This window comes from Brassica napus, chromosome A3 (assembly GCF_020379485.1).
Source record: "Brassica napus cultivar Da-Ae chromosome A3, Da-Ae, whole genome shotgun sequence".
Lineage (NCBI taxonomy): Eukaryota > Viridiplantae > Streptophyta > Magnoliopsida > Brassicales > Brassicaceae > Brassica > Brassica napus.
The window spans coordinates 33,121,381-33,134,298 of NC_063436.1; the positions used below are offsets into that span (position 1 = coordinate 33,121,381).

At 34.0% G+C, this 12,918-nt stretch overlaps 1 protein-coding gene and 1 non-coding gene across 2 annotated transcripts; one reads left to right on the forward strand and one right to left on the reverse strand.

Moving 5' to 3' along the window:
• Positions 1 to 996: 996 nt before the first annotated feature.
• On the forward strand, positions 997 to 4,407 carry LOC125592459. The gene has a single exon (XM_048767645.1). It carries the CDS (start codon positions 2,242 to 2,244, stop codon positions 2,674 to 2,676), a length of 435 nt encoding a protein of 144 aa, XP_048623602.1. The 5' UTR covers positions 997 to 2,241; the 3' UTR covers positions 2,677 to 4,407.
• Positions 4,408 to 12,539: 8,132 nt separating this feature from the next.
• On the reverse strand, positions 12,540 to 12,645 carry LOC125607756. The gene has a single exon (XR_007338826.1). It is a non-coding gene; the product is annotated as a small nucleolar RNA R71 (small nucleolar RNA).
• Between the last annotated feature and the right edge of the window lie 273 nt (positions 12,646 to 12,918).

Sequence of the window (12,918 nt, forward strand, 5' to 3'; positions counted from 1 at the left end):
CATATTTGTTTTCCAAGTATGGTAAGATTGAATTCATGGATCATTATGAATCCTATCCCTCCCTCTTTTCTTGGTTTGCATAGTTTTTCCCCATTTTACCCAATGTATACCTCTTTTAGGGAGGTTTGAACTCCACCAGATCTGTGCAATGACACTAGCTAATTTTCACTTGTCCCTAATGGTAGTAGTAGAGTCGACATTATGTAGGTAGGTAGAGCCAGTAGGATATACTTTATGAGTACTTCCTTTCCTTCCTTTGTTAGCCATCGGCCTGTCCAGCCATTTACCCGATTTTGCAGCCGATCCTTCCGGAAAGCAAACAACTTCCTTTTTGAGCCACTAATGTCCTCAAAGATACCAAGATAAGTTTCCATCCCTCCCTCTTTTATAATTCTCGTTGAGCTTTTGATAGCCTCCTTCACATTTCCAGTTATCTTCTTACCAAAAAGCAAGGATGATGTTTCAAAATTAATACACTGTCTAGAAGCATTTCCATAAGTCTTAAGAACTTTCATGACTTCATCAGCGAAGAGAAAGTCTGATACCAGAGGGCTAGCGCATGAAACACGCATCCCGTTATCTTACCTTGATTCTCTACGTCATTGAGAAGGCTAACAAGCGCTTCCGTGCATAAGATAAAGATGAAAATTGACAAAGGATCTCATTGACGCAATCCCCACTTTGGGGTTATATTTCCTCTAGGCTGGCCATTGAACAGAAAATGATATTTCACGGATGTTATGCACCACATTATCCACTTAATCTATAAGCCTGAAAATCCCATTTTATTCATTACCGTAGTGAAAAAATTACATTCTAGCCGATCATAGGCTTTATATATATATCTGTCTTTATTGTCATCCTCCTATTTCTTCCTCCTGGATCTGTACGAAGAGAATGAAACATCTCATGTGCTATTAGTACATTATCAGATATTTGTCATCCAGAAACAAAGGCATGTGGATTCCTGATATCCGGTCCGGTAGTATTTTCTTTAATCGCTAGTATAAGACTTTAGATATTATCTTTAAAAAAATGTTTGCCTGCTAAAATATAGTTTATAACATTTTTCATTTTTATTTTGCAGAATCAAAGTATTTATGTATAGTCCCTTTGTATTAGAGGTGTCAACTTATAAATATTCATGGGTTAACCTAGTGTAATTGACTTTAGAGGGCTATGGACACGTCCAATTGATAAATAGTTCCATTGGACACAAGATCAATAGGTCTATGATTTAACTGGGCAAACATCAAATCAACAATAAATAGAAATATATTTGTATGAGTATATGGCGATATAAATCTGCATTGAATTTATTTTAAGATGTACCTTTTTAATGACAATGAAAGACTATTATATTACTCAAATATTTTGAGATGTACATTAAAAGTACTTAAACTACAATATACATACTTTTGTGGTATGTTATTTCATAAATTTTTACGGGCATAAACCTAACTTAATTCATCAAAAAATATTTTATTAATAACTGCATAAGTAAAATATATCTGTATGAGTATATATATGGAGCCATATAATCTGGATTTAGTTGATGTCAAACCAAATTTTTTATTTAGTTCATTTTAAGATGTATATATAGTTAAAATATTTGAAATACAACACATACTTTTGTAGTATGTTTTTCTCACAAATTTATAAGAGCATGAACCTTATTATAAATTTTACTAATAATAAAGTAAAAAGAAATATATCTGTATAAATATATGGCACTAGAATCTGGATTTGAGGAAATATTTAATTTATGATTTCTTTATTTTCTTGAACAAAAAATATCAATAAATAATTTAATATCATCCTTCTATTTTTAATTTTAACGCTTCTTCATAACTTTTTCTTATGAAATTTCACTTCTAAATAACTTTATGAGTTGTACTTTTAATATTGGTCTAGATTCAGCCAAAAAAAAAGTAAATTTTATGTGATTCATGTACTGTTTTGGTTTATAAGTATCATTTTCATGTTTTTTTCTCATATCCATTGCAAGTTGTTTCCACAATATGCCGTTATTTTATTAAATAATGTTACCGTCCTATCTACATATGAAAAAGAAGATTTGACACGTGTCTATAATTTCAGCGCATTTTCCGTAATTAATACAGAATGCAAGGGTAATTCCATGATGCAACACCTATAAATGCACAGGAAACAAGAATAACTACAATCCCAGAAAGCATAGTTCTTAAAATTAAAAACAAAGAGAAAAATAAAAGAAGAGAGATGGGTTTGGTTACAGATGAAGTGAGAGCTAGGGCAGAGATATACACAGGAGATGAGTTATGCCGCCAGAAGACGAAGGAGGTCCTCAAGGAAATTGATATGCCTAATGGGTTATTGCCATTGAAGGACATAGAAGAGGTTGGATATGACAGAGAAACAGGTGTTGTGTGGCTGAAGCAGAAGAAGAGTATCACACACAAGTTTGAAGCCATTGGGAAACTTGTCTCTTACGGCACTGAGGTCACCGCCGTGGTGGAAGTCGGAAAGATCAAGAAGCTGACCGGTGTTAAGGCCAAGGAGGTTTTTATTTGGGTCACTCTCAATGAGCTTGCCTTGGATCAGCCAACAAGTTCTGGGAAGATCAATTTCAGGACACTGACCGGTCTGTCCAGGACTTTCCCGGTTTCGGCTTTTGTGGTTCCTGAGGTTGTGTAGCCGGCAATGGAAAAGAATTGAGGCTAAAGAAGTTGGTGCAATCAGAAGTGCTTATTTACTTAAATCTCGCTCTCTTTTTAATTATCTTAATCATGTAATACATTCTGCTTCGTCTGCTTGAATTTCTTAATTAATAAGATTTTAAAGATTCCATGTTCCAGACTAAACCACAATAAACCGAAATATCCGTCAAAAACCTTAGGTTCTACTTGTCTAGATCTGAACATTCTGATTTTCTCCATGATCTTCTTTTAAACTCCGTGTGTTTATGCGTTTAAGTAGACTCACCCGCCACAAATGGCATCCTCAACCAAATCATAAGTTCATCGCATTTTCCCATCGACTTTAATAAGTATACTAGATTTTAACCATTCCAAGCGCGTGTTTGTTTTCGTTATTTTAAATAAATTTTTATATAAGATATTGTATAGGTTTGGACAAATATCCGGACCGTGTACCAAACCTTATGAAATGGGTACCTACAATTTTAAATAATTATATTACTTAAAACCGGAATATCCTTCAAAAACCTTAGGTTCTACATGTCTAGATCTGAACATTCTGATTTTCTCTATGATCTTCTTTTAAACTTCGTGTGTTTATGCGTTTAAGTGGACTCACCAGCCACAAATGGCATCCTCAACCAAATCATAAGCTTTATCGCATTTTCCCATCAACTTTAATAAGTATACTAGATTTTGACCATTCCAAGCGTGGGTTTGTTTTCTTTATTTTAAATAAATTTTTATATAAGATATTATATAGGTTTGGACAAATATCTGGACCGTGTAGCAAACCTTCTCAAATGGGTACCTAAAATTTTAAAATACCAATTATATACTTACAAATATTAATTACATTTGATTTCAAAATAACCAAATATCCTAAAAATATTATTTATATAAACTAAATTACTCGAAAACCTAAATTACCCAGAAAACTTAATTACTTGCATATTCTTAATTCAAAATATTAAAAGATATCCAAATTATCAGATATGTTTTCCCGAATTACCCAATATTTAAACTAAAAACTCCATATTATCTGATATTTTTATCTATAAATCCATAATTACCCGAAGAGGATGTGGGGAAATGTGTTGTTAATATAAATTAATTTCTTATAAAGTAACAGTAAAAAAAAGTTTGTTTTGAGTAAAATCTATATATTATAGATATTAACATAAATAGTGCGTGTAAATAGTATTTTAAGCTTATACTGAATGTGTAGTGTTAATGTGCATTAAATTATAATTTTTTAGAATATTATGAGATGAAATAGAAATTAAAAAATTCCATATTATAGATAAGATTTCCGAAATATAATTTATTGAATTGGAAAACATATTTTAAATTTTTGAATAGGTACTAGAAATCTGATCGAAGTGATTTTATTATAAGATTTTGGAGAAATATTTGCCTCTTCTTCTTTTTCCAAACATGTTTAGGATGTCTAGTTATCGAATTCAACCTTTTAATAGTATTGATTTAAATTCTTGAAGATTATTACCAAATTCAACATATGGTTCCTTTCTCAAATATTTGTAATATTCATTACCAAAATTGACTGTTTTAATTTTGATTTCAAATCTTGAGCAATATTTAAAAACCAGTTTCGTTATTTAAGTATTAAATGGTTGTTTTCGTAATGTATAAAATATTTTCTTACGGACTACATATTGATTAATGTCGTTGAGATATTGTTTAGAAAAAATATATTAATGGAACACATTAATATTTGCATTTACTGGATTAGTTATTTTTTGTTTTTTTTTTTTTTTTTTTTTTTTTTTTTTTTTTTTGACGACAAACGGCCATTCTATTACTCAAGCTTGAGGTGGTCTGGGTAACCAGACCGGAATAGAACAACCAATGAAAAGTAACTCCCTATGAAAGCTCCTAGCAGTCTTAGCTAAAAAATCAGGAAAATGATTGCGTAGCCGTGGTACATGAGTGATCTTGAAGTCCGGAAAACAAATCTGCAGCGTCTCTATCTTCTCCAGCTCTGTCGCAAATCTTGGCCACTTCTGGGGTTCATTTATCATTGCGATCAACTCTTTGCAGTCCGTTCCAAAGCTCTGGCACGGCGAGTGTTGAAGCATGTTCTCCATCGCCCATCGCAGCGCTTCTACCTCCGAATGCAACGCTGATATCATTTTTAAAGTTATTTTTTGTTTAAAGTTTGTTGTATAACTATGAGAATATTCAGGGATTGGTTATGGCTCAATGTTTAATAGGTATAGATTGTATATCATTACTCAAAAGCTAGTAATATGACCATACTAAATTCTTAGTAAGTATATATGATGTTTGGTTATCTAAGTATATTGATGTAACAAATGTGACAAATCCCCTATATATTGAAAGAGAAGCATTACAGCATTTGAGGTAGTCACGTGTCATCGAATAAGAAAGAAGATTCATTCTGGTTATGAAGTCAAGGTGTGGGAGGATCCGTGGATTCCAACGAAACCTGCTAGACCAGCTACACCTGTAGCACCTGTGATGCATCCAAATATGAGAGTCAGTGATCTCATTAACCAGGAATCGAAAGAATGGGACATAGGGCTACTAGAGGATTATGTCTACCCCGATGATATACCTCTCATACGCAGTATGGCCATAAGCTCTACTCATCGCCGTGATACTTTCTGCTGGAACTACACGAGAAATGGCCATACAGTTAAATCTGGCTACTGGGTTGCTCAAAATCTATTGAAGCCAGAAGAAGAAAAGGAAATACTGGAACTGAGCATCACTAAACTTCAAGCCTTTGCTTGGAAGTTGAAAGCGCCAAGGAAGATGTGCCATCTTATATGGCAATTGATAACGGGTCAGGTGGCAGTAACGAGAAACTTAGTGAGACGAAATATGAGGTGCGATAATTATTGTCCAAGGTGTGGAGAAATAGAAGAATCTGTAACTCATGCAATATTTGAATGTCCTCCAGCTCTCCAAGTATGGTCCTTATCAGCAACTCCTACAAGCTCAGGTATATTTCCAGTGTCAAGCGTCTACACAAACATGGACTATCTATTCTGGAGGAAGAATGATATCTTACAACCAGACCAAGACAGGGATCCTTATCCCTGGATAATTTGGTATATTTGGAAGGCTCGTAATGATAAGCTATTCAGGGGAATAGACAGAGACCCTTTGGAACTAGTTCGATACACAGAAAGTGAATGTCAAGCATGGTTTAATGCAAATGAGATGATACCACCGGTAGTACAGGCCAGCGATAATAAGGAAATCCAAGTCTTAAACTTGGGTAATATTTGCATGCTAGATGGGTCCTGGACAACTTCAGATCGCTTTAGTGGATGTGGATGGGTTTGGATGGATAGCGGGAAGAACATACAACTTATGGGAACACAGAATTTTACTCGATGTGAATCAGCATTGCATTCGGAGGTAGAAGCTCTGCGATGGGCGATGGAGAATATGCTTCAACACTCGCCATGCCAGAGCTTTGGGACTGACTGCAAGGAACTGATTGCAATGATAAAGGAGCCCCAGGAGTGGCCAAGCTTCGCGACAGAGTTGGAGAAGATAGAGACGCTTCAGATTTGTTTCCCGAAATTCAAAATCACCCATGTGCCACGAGCGCGCAACCAGATGTCTGATTTTTTAGCTAAGACTGCTAGGACCTTTCACAGGGAGTTACTTTTCATTGGTTGTTCTATTCTGGTCTGGTTACCCAAACCATCTCAAGCTTGAGTAATAGAATGGCCGTTAGACGTCAAGAAAAAAAAAAAGGTAGTCACGTGTCATCACCACAGTAATTCTTAAAATCATTAGAGAAATAGGTTGGTCCATCTAAATATATATATAAATTTTTTATTAAACTAACCATAAATTAATATATTAATGTTCTCAATTCTTACCTTAAATAAAAATTACGAAATTGCCGAATGTGGATAAAGTATATATGACAATTAATGATTTTGAATAATAAAGATTTGATACAAATTAGGTTATTCTCTATTATTTTTGTTTAACTTTAAGTTACTAAAAAAAAATTAAAAAATCACATTAACCATTTAATAAAAATTTAGATTTTTCTATATATGTTACATTTTGAATTTTTAAGAAAATCTCACATTAATTTTTTTATGATCCATGATTTAATTTTTATTTATAACAACATACAAATAATTACAAAATCATGTATGTAGAAAGTCTCATATATATTAATATATTTTAATTAAATTATATACGATAGAAACTACATAAATATTTTAATTTTGAAATTTGCTTTGACAATTTTATTTTAATAAATCCTGAGCAAATACTAACAACTTTATATTTAAATTTTAAAATTTGCATTGAATGTTTATAAAAATTATAAATTACTAAAACTTTCAAAAACATTGCACAATGGAAATTTGTTATCAGCGTTTTAAATTTTTATTATAAAAGATACAAATAAGTAGAACGCATCATTTAGCAATATATCAATATTAAAAATATACTTTTTATAAATATATATATTATGTATATTTAATTATATAAAATAGAAAATAAAAAACTGATTTTTTGGATTAATAAAATTTATTTACTTATTTACACCAATTTAATTATATACGTAATAGTTATTGACTTTTTCATTATCCAATATATATATATATATATGATGTTCATCCTGGGCAAGGCGCGAGTCTTAATCTAGTTTGTGATATAAAATATGTGCACTCTAATATGATATATGATATATTGATATTTAGGGGGATTTGCCAAATATGACTCAAAACATGATTTTTAATGCAAACATATACCCAAACTTGAATCAAATGCAAAACCAACCTAAAAGCCTTGTGAAATTACGATCATCCTCTTGTGACTAAACATAAAAAAGAAGCTATTTTTATGAATATAGTCCCAGTAAGTCGTCTAGACGACTTCCAAGTAAGTCGTCTCGTGTAGTTGATCTTAAAATAATTTATAAATTTTTCAAAAAATAGTTTGACAAATGAAAAATTAAAATCATGTAATTATAAATAGTTTTAAGTAATGTAAATTAAGATATAATAAAATTGAATTATTTTCAGCATAGATGACTGAAAGTAGTTAATCATGATATTCTTTGGTTTTATGGTTTGACAACATATGTTGTAGTATTGTATGCATTCTTAGAGTTAGATTTTGGAAAGCTTGAATGTTTTTTTGAAAAATTAATTTTTTTGCCTATAAGTGTTTATTTTTGTGTCTAACAAACACTTTTGAAGTTTAATTTGATTTTATGAAGTGTTTAGTTACTTAATTAAGTTTAGGGGTTATGTTTAGGTTCTAGACGACTAACTTGTATCGTCTGATGAATAATTTAAACCAGACGACCAGACGACCAGACGACTTACATGTAAGTCGTTCAAATACTCCCGCTTAATTTTTTTTTAAAAAATTATTTTCCCGCTTAAAAATAATAAACCAGTAGTCATCTAGGAAGTCTTCTATTTTAGTTTTCCGCTAAAAATATTTTAGTTTCCTGCTAAAAATATTAAAGTCTTCTCGGCGACTTACAAGTAAGTCGTCTAAGAAGTCGTCTTAATAAAAAATATTTAACCTAATTGCATTTTTTGTCCCCCTATACAAAGAAAATTTAGACATTTTCTCTCCTGCTCTCAAACGGCTGCAACAAAATGGTAATGTCATCATTCTAAAACTCATCAACCTCTCTCTAATATTTTTGAACTTATAAACACTAAGCTTTATATCAATTTATTGTTTTTGTCTCATGTCTTTCTCACTAATTTATCTTGTTTTTGCAGGTTTTTCAGATCTGGATTTGGATATGCAAGTTTTTCAGATCTGGAAGACTTTTGGGATGACTTACATGTTAGTCGTCTAAAATATAATGCGCTAGACGACTTCCAGGAGGTCGTCTGACGGAGTCTTCTCCCTTGTCCCTCCATTTCATAACAGATCTAAGCGTTTTGATTAATTTTGATGTCTGATTTTTCTTCATTTGGTAACTTCATGTTGTATAAAGTTATTACTTTTTTCCCAAACTAAAACTCTCCAAACCCACTCTAATCTCTTTGACTTGAAAACACCAAACTTCATATGAATTTTTCAGTTTTGTCTCATGTCTTTCCCACTAATCTATCTTTTTTTTTTGCAGGTTTTTAATCAGAAGATTCTCATCTTCCACTCATTTAAAGCTAGATCTATTAATTTTAGGTATGTATTTTTGTGTGTTCTATAAAGGTAGATTTATCAAATCTTCCACTCATTTTCTCTATTTTAAAGTCATTTGAACTTTTTTTTGATATGCAGGTTTTTCAGATCTGGAAGACTTCTGGGACGACTTACCTATTGGTCGTCTAAAATATAATGCGCTAGACGACTTCCAGGAAGTCTTCCAGGCGACTTCCAAGAAGTCTTCCAGATGAGTCTTCCAGACAACTTCCTGGAAGTCATCTGGACTTTCCTGGAAGTCATCTGGACTTCCTGCAAGTCTTCTGACGATGTCTTATTCCATATCAAGTGGAGTCCAAGCTTGTCTTTGTAGAGGAATGATCTATAATCGTTTTCTTTGTGGTATGTTTTGTGATTTGCATATCTACTCTTTTAATTGTGAATTTTTTATAAAATCAGTAATAATGTTTTCCAAGATGTAATATATGTGCTAACAATGTGTTTACACATTTACAAATCAATGAAATAATAGACTTCAATAGCTTTTTTCTTATCTTTGGATCTCCCATATGCAATAATAAACTCCAATGGCCTTCTTCTCATCTTAATAAACAAGAATGTTGGTAGCCTCATATTGATACAACATTTTAAGAAGTATTTTAACTCTTCTTCCAACTCATAACAATAATCATCATTGGTATCTATAACAATAATACTTAAGAGATGTAAACAAACAATAGTAACTAGTCAAAGCATATCACATTTTTTACAAGTTTGTGTTGAAAAACTTAGTCAAATTTAGTAAAACTAAGGGAGAAAACATATTTTGAAAATATGAGTTTTACATATCTTGAAGTTATTTATCACTCTTAAAAATACAAGTTATTTAAAAACTAGCGTAGAAGACTTCCACATAGGATCAGTTAGAAACTATTATTAATGTGAATGTTGGTAACCTCATAAATATCACCAATTAAGTTATAAATTTCATTCAGTAGCCCTAATATTAACTAATATACATGAATTAACAAAAAAAATATTAAAAAGTCTTTATTGGTTTAGAGAAAATGAAAATTTATTAAACATTGACGCCGACGACTTCCACGGAGGTCGTCTGGACGACTAACTACGAAGTCATCCATTTAGGTTAGTTTTGTAATTGGTTTTTAACCTAGATGACTTACAGGTTAGTCGTCCACCTTTGTTTGATAAAAAAAAATGGAGACGACTTATATGTAAGTCGTCTAGGGAAAATAAGTTAGTTTTGCATTCTACCGGAATGTGTCTGGAATTTGACTTATCATGGACGACTTAGAAGTTAGTCGTCCAGTAGAAAATTATAAAAATAAATATTTTGTTTTTTCTACATGACTAACTTGTAAGTCCTCTCAGGTTAGTTTTGCAGTTGAAATATTAAACAAAAAAAATTATTTTTTTTAGACGACTTACACGTTAGTGGTTAATGTTTACTATATATTGAAATTTTTAATACCCACATAGTCACATGAATATAAAATTTCACACATGAGGCATGATATACCTTGGATTTGACCCATTTTTATTCATGGTATATAGGTGTTTTACTATATAAATATATCTATGTTTTCTACTCTGCTAGGTATGTTTTCAGGTTCAGGTGCATTTTAGAGTAAATATATGACTTTGGAGCATTTTGGAGCTTAAAGGACATTTCACCCGAGCTGGCCACTTAGAGGTCGACGAGAGGAAGAACAATCGATCGATGCGCATCAGTGCTGACGATCGATATCAGGAAATTCCTCGACAGATGAAGATTAATATCGATCGATGTACACAAGTACCATCGATCGATGTCGAGACACCAGACGCGACATTTTGGATTCAGCAGACTTAAAAACCAAGGCCAAACCAAATTACCAAAATGCCTTGACGAGTTTTTAACCTAGTAGAATATATACTGCCTAAGTGTTTTGACGGCAGGAGAACAGAGCTTTTTCTAGACCTAGTTTTGTTACAAGTTTCATTTGGGAGAGAAGATCACTTGTGATTGGAACTCCTTGTTTCTATTTCTTTTCATCTATACTATGAGTTTCTATTCTTTTATTGTGATGAATTGCTTTGCTATGTCTGAGTAGTTCAACTGTTAGATCCAAGGTTCAGATAGGTTTGTGGGATTAGCCCCAAACTATAGATCTGCCTTGTTGTGATATTCATGATAGATTTGTATTCATTGCTTGTTTTAGCCTTGCTAACTAGAACTTGATCATAGGATTGCATACTCAAGCACCCTTGTTATCCCATATTGACATCTATCTATCATATTAGGATTGCTAGAGAGGGCTAACCACCAAATTAGCATCTTAGTAGGGCATTTCATACTCGCGCATTGGCCTGGCTAGAACCCGTCGATCGATGTCCTCAACTGACAATTGATCGATGTTGGCAAAGGTTTATCGGTCGACGTCTTACTAGCCCATCGATCGACACTCTCTCGTTGTCTGCATACTAACCGTTGAGACACGAGATTTAGTCTGTTAACCAGTGGTACATGCGACAGCTGATCACTGAGTTAAGCGAATGAGCACTAATATATCATGCATGTAACAGTTAGGCATCTATAGGTATTATAATCTCCAACACCTGAATAGTGGCCCTGCATCTAATATCATTTCCAACCAAGTTATATTTATTATTACTCGCTTGTTACTATTGCTATTTCATTTAGACATTTACAACCTTTAGAATTAATAACACTAGATTTAATTGTTCCCTAGCTCCTTGTGGATTCGATCCCTAAGTACTATATTTGAACCTCTTTTGATGAGAGTAACACTCCTTAGGGTAATTTGAATGGTACCAAATTTGGCGCCGTTGCTGGGGAGCTTTGATCGCCATTAGATTTAGTTTTATTGATTCTTATTCTTTTCTTTACCCCCTTTCTAATAATCTTTTTTTTTTTGTCTTTTCAGGTGCATGCTCAGCGGTATCAGATGCAACAAGGAGAAAGACTTGCTGTTCTCAGACGATCCTGCTCATTTGGAACGCACCATCCGTAGGGGTCAACGTTCCACATCGCTCGACGCAACAACTTCGCCGTCGATCGATACGCACAACCAACCGTCGACCGACACTAGACCATCATCGTCGATCGATCCCAATCGTTTGACAACGATCGATACTACACCGCGTACGTCGATCGATATGGTGTCGTCAAAAATGGTAAACATTATTATTCTAAGTCAAGACGAGAACGGAAATCTGTATGACCAGGCCGGTCATCTGGGTAATGCAACAGGTCAGAAAATAGATGCTCAGGGAACTGTAATCCCTGATGCTGATGCTACAGGAGCTGCTCAACCTGTAGATGAGGACGCTCGATCGAAACCACTGGTCGACTACAATCGCCCAGATGAGTACTATTCAAACAGATCAGCCATTCGACTTCCGGAGATCCAGAAGCAGAATTTCGAGCTGAAGCCTCAATACTACACTCTCGTGTCGCAGATACCCTACTCTGGGTTACCGCACGAGCATCCTATGGACCATTTGGAACGGTTCGAGGATCTAATCGCTGCTATTCGGATGGAAGGAGTCCCGAAGATTACCTGCTGTGTAAGCTCTTCAGATACACGCTGAATGGAGAAGCGATGCACTGGCTTAGGCAGCAACCCACAGGATCTTTAACATCCTGGAGCGACATCAAGAATGCTTTCTTACGAAACTTCTTCGATGAGGCGCGCGCTGAAGAACTTCGGAACAAAATTTCCACATTCTCGCAGAAGGCTGGAGAGTCCTTCAAAGATGCGTGGATTAGATTTAGGTTCTTCCAGCGAGACTGTCCACACCACGGATTTAACGAAGTGCAGCTGCTAAGCACTTTCTTCTGAGGTCTCGCCTTACAGTATCAAATGGCCCTTGATACGGCGAGTGAAGGAAACTTCACTACTCGGAATCCGTTGGAAGCTGTGAGACTTATCGAAAACCTTGCTAACAGCAGCAGCACCAAAAACACTGACTCTGAACGGAAGAAGTCTGTAGCCTCTATCGGGAAGGAACAGATGGACGAAGTAAGAGCTAAGTTAGATGTGGTGCACGAGCTTCTTAGGAAGCAAGTCTGTTCAGCTGA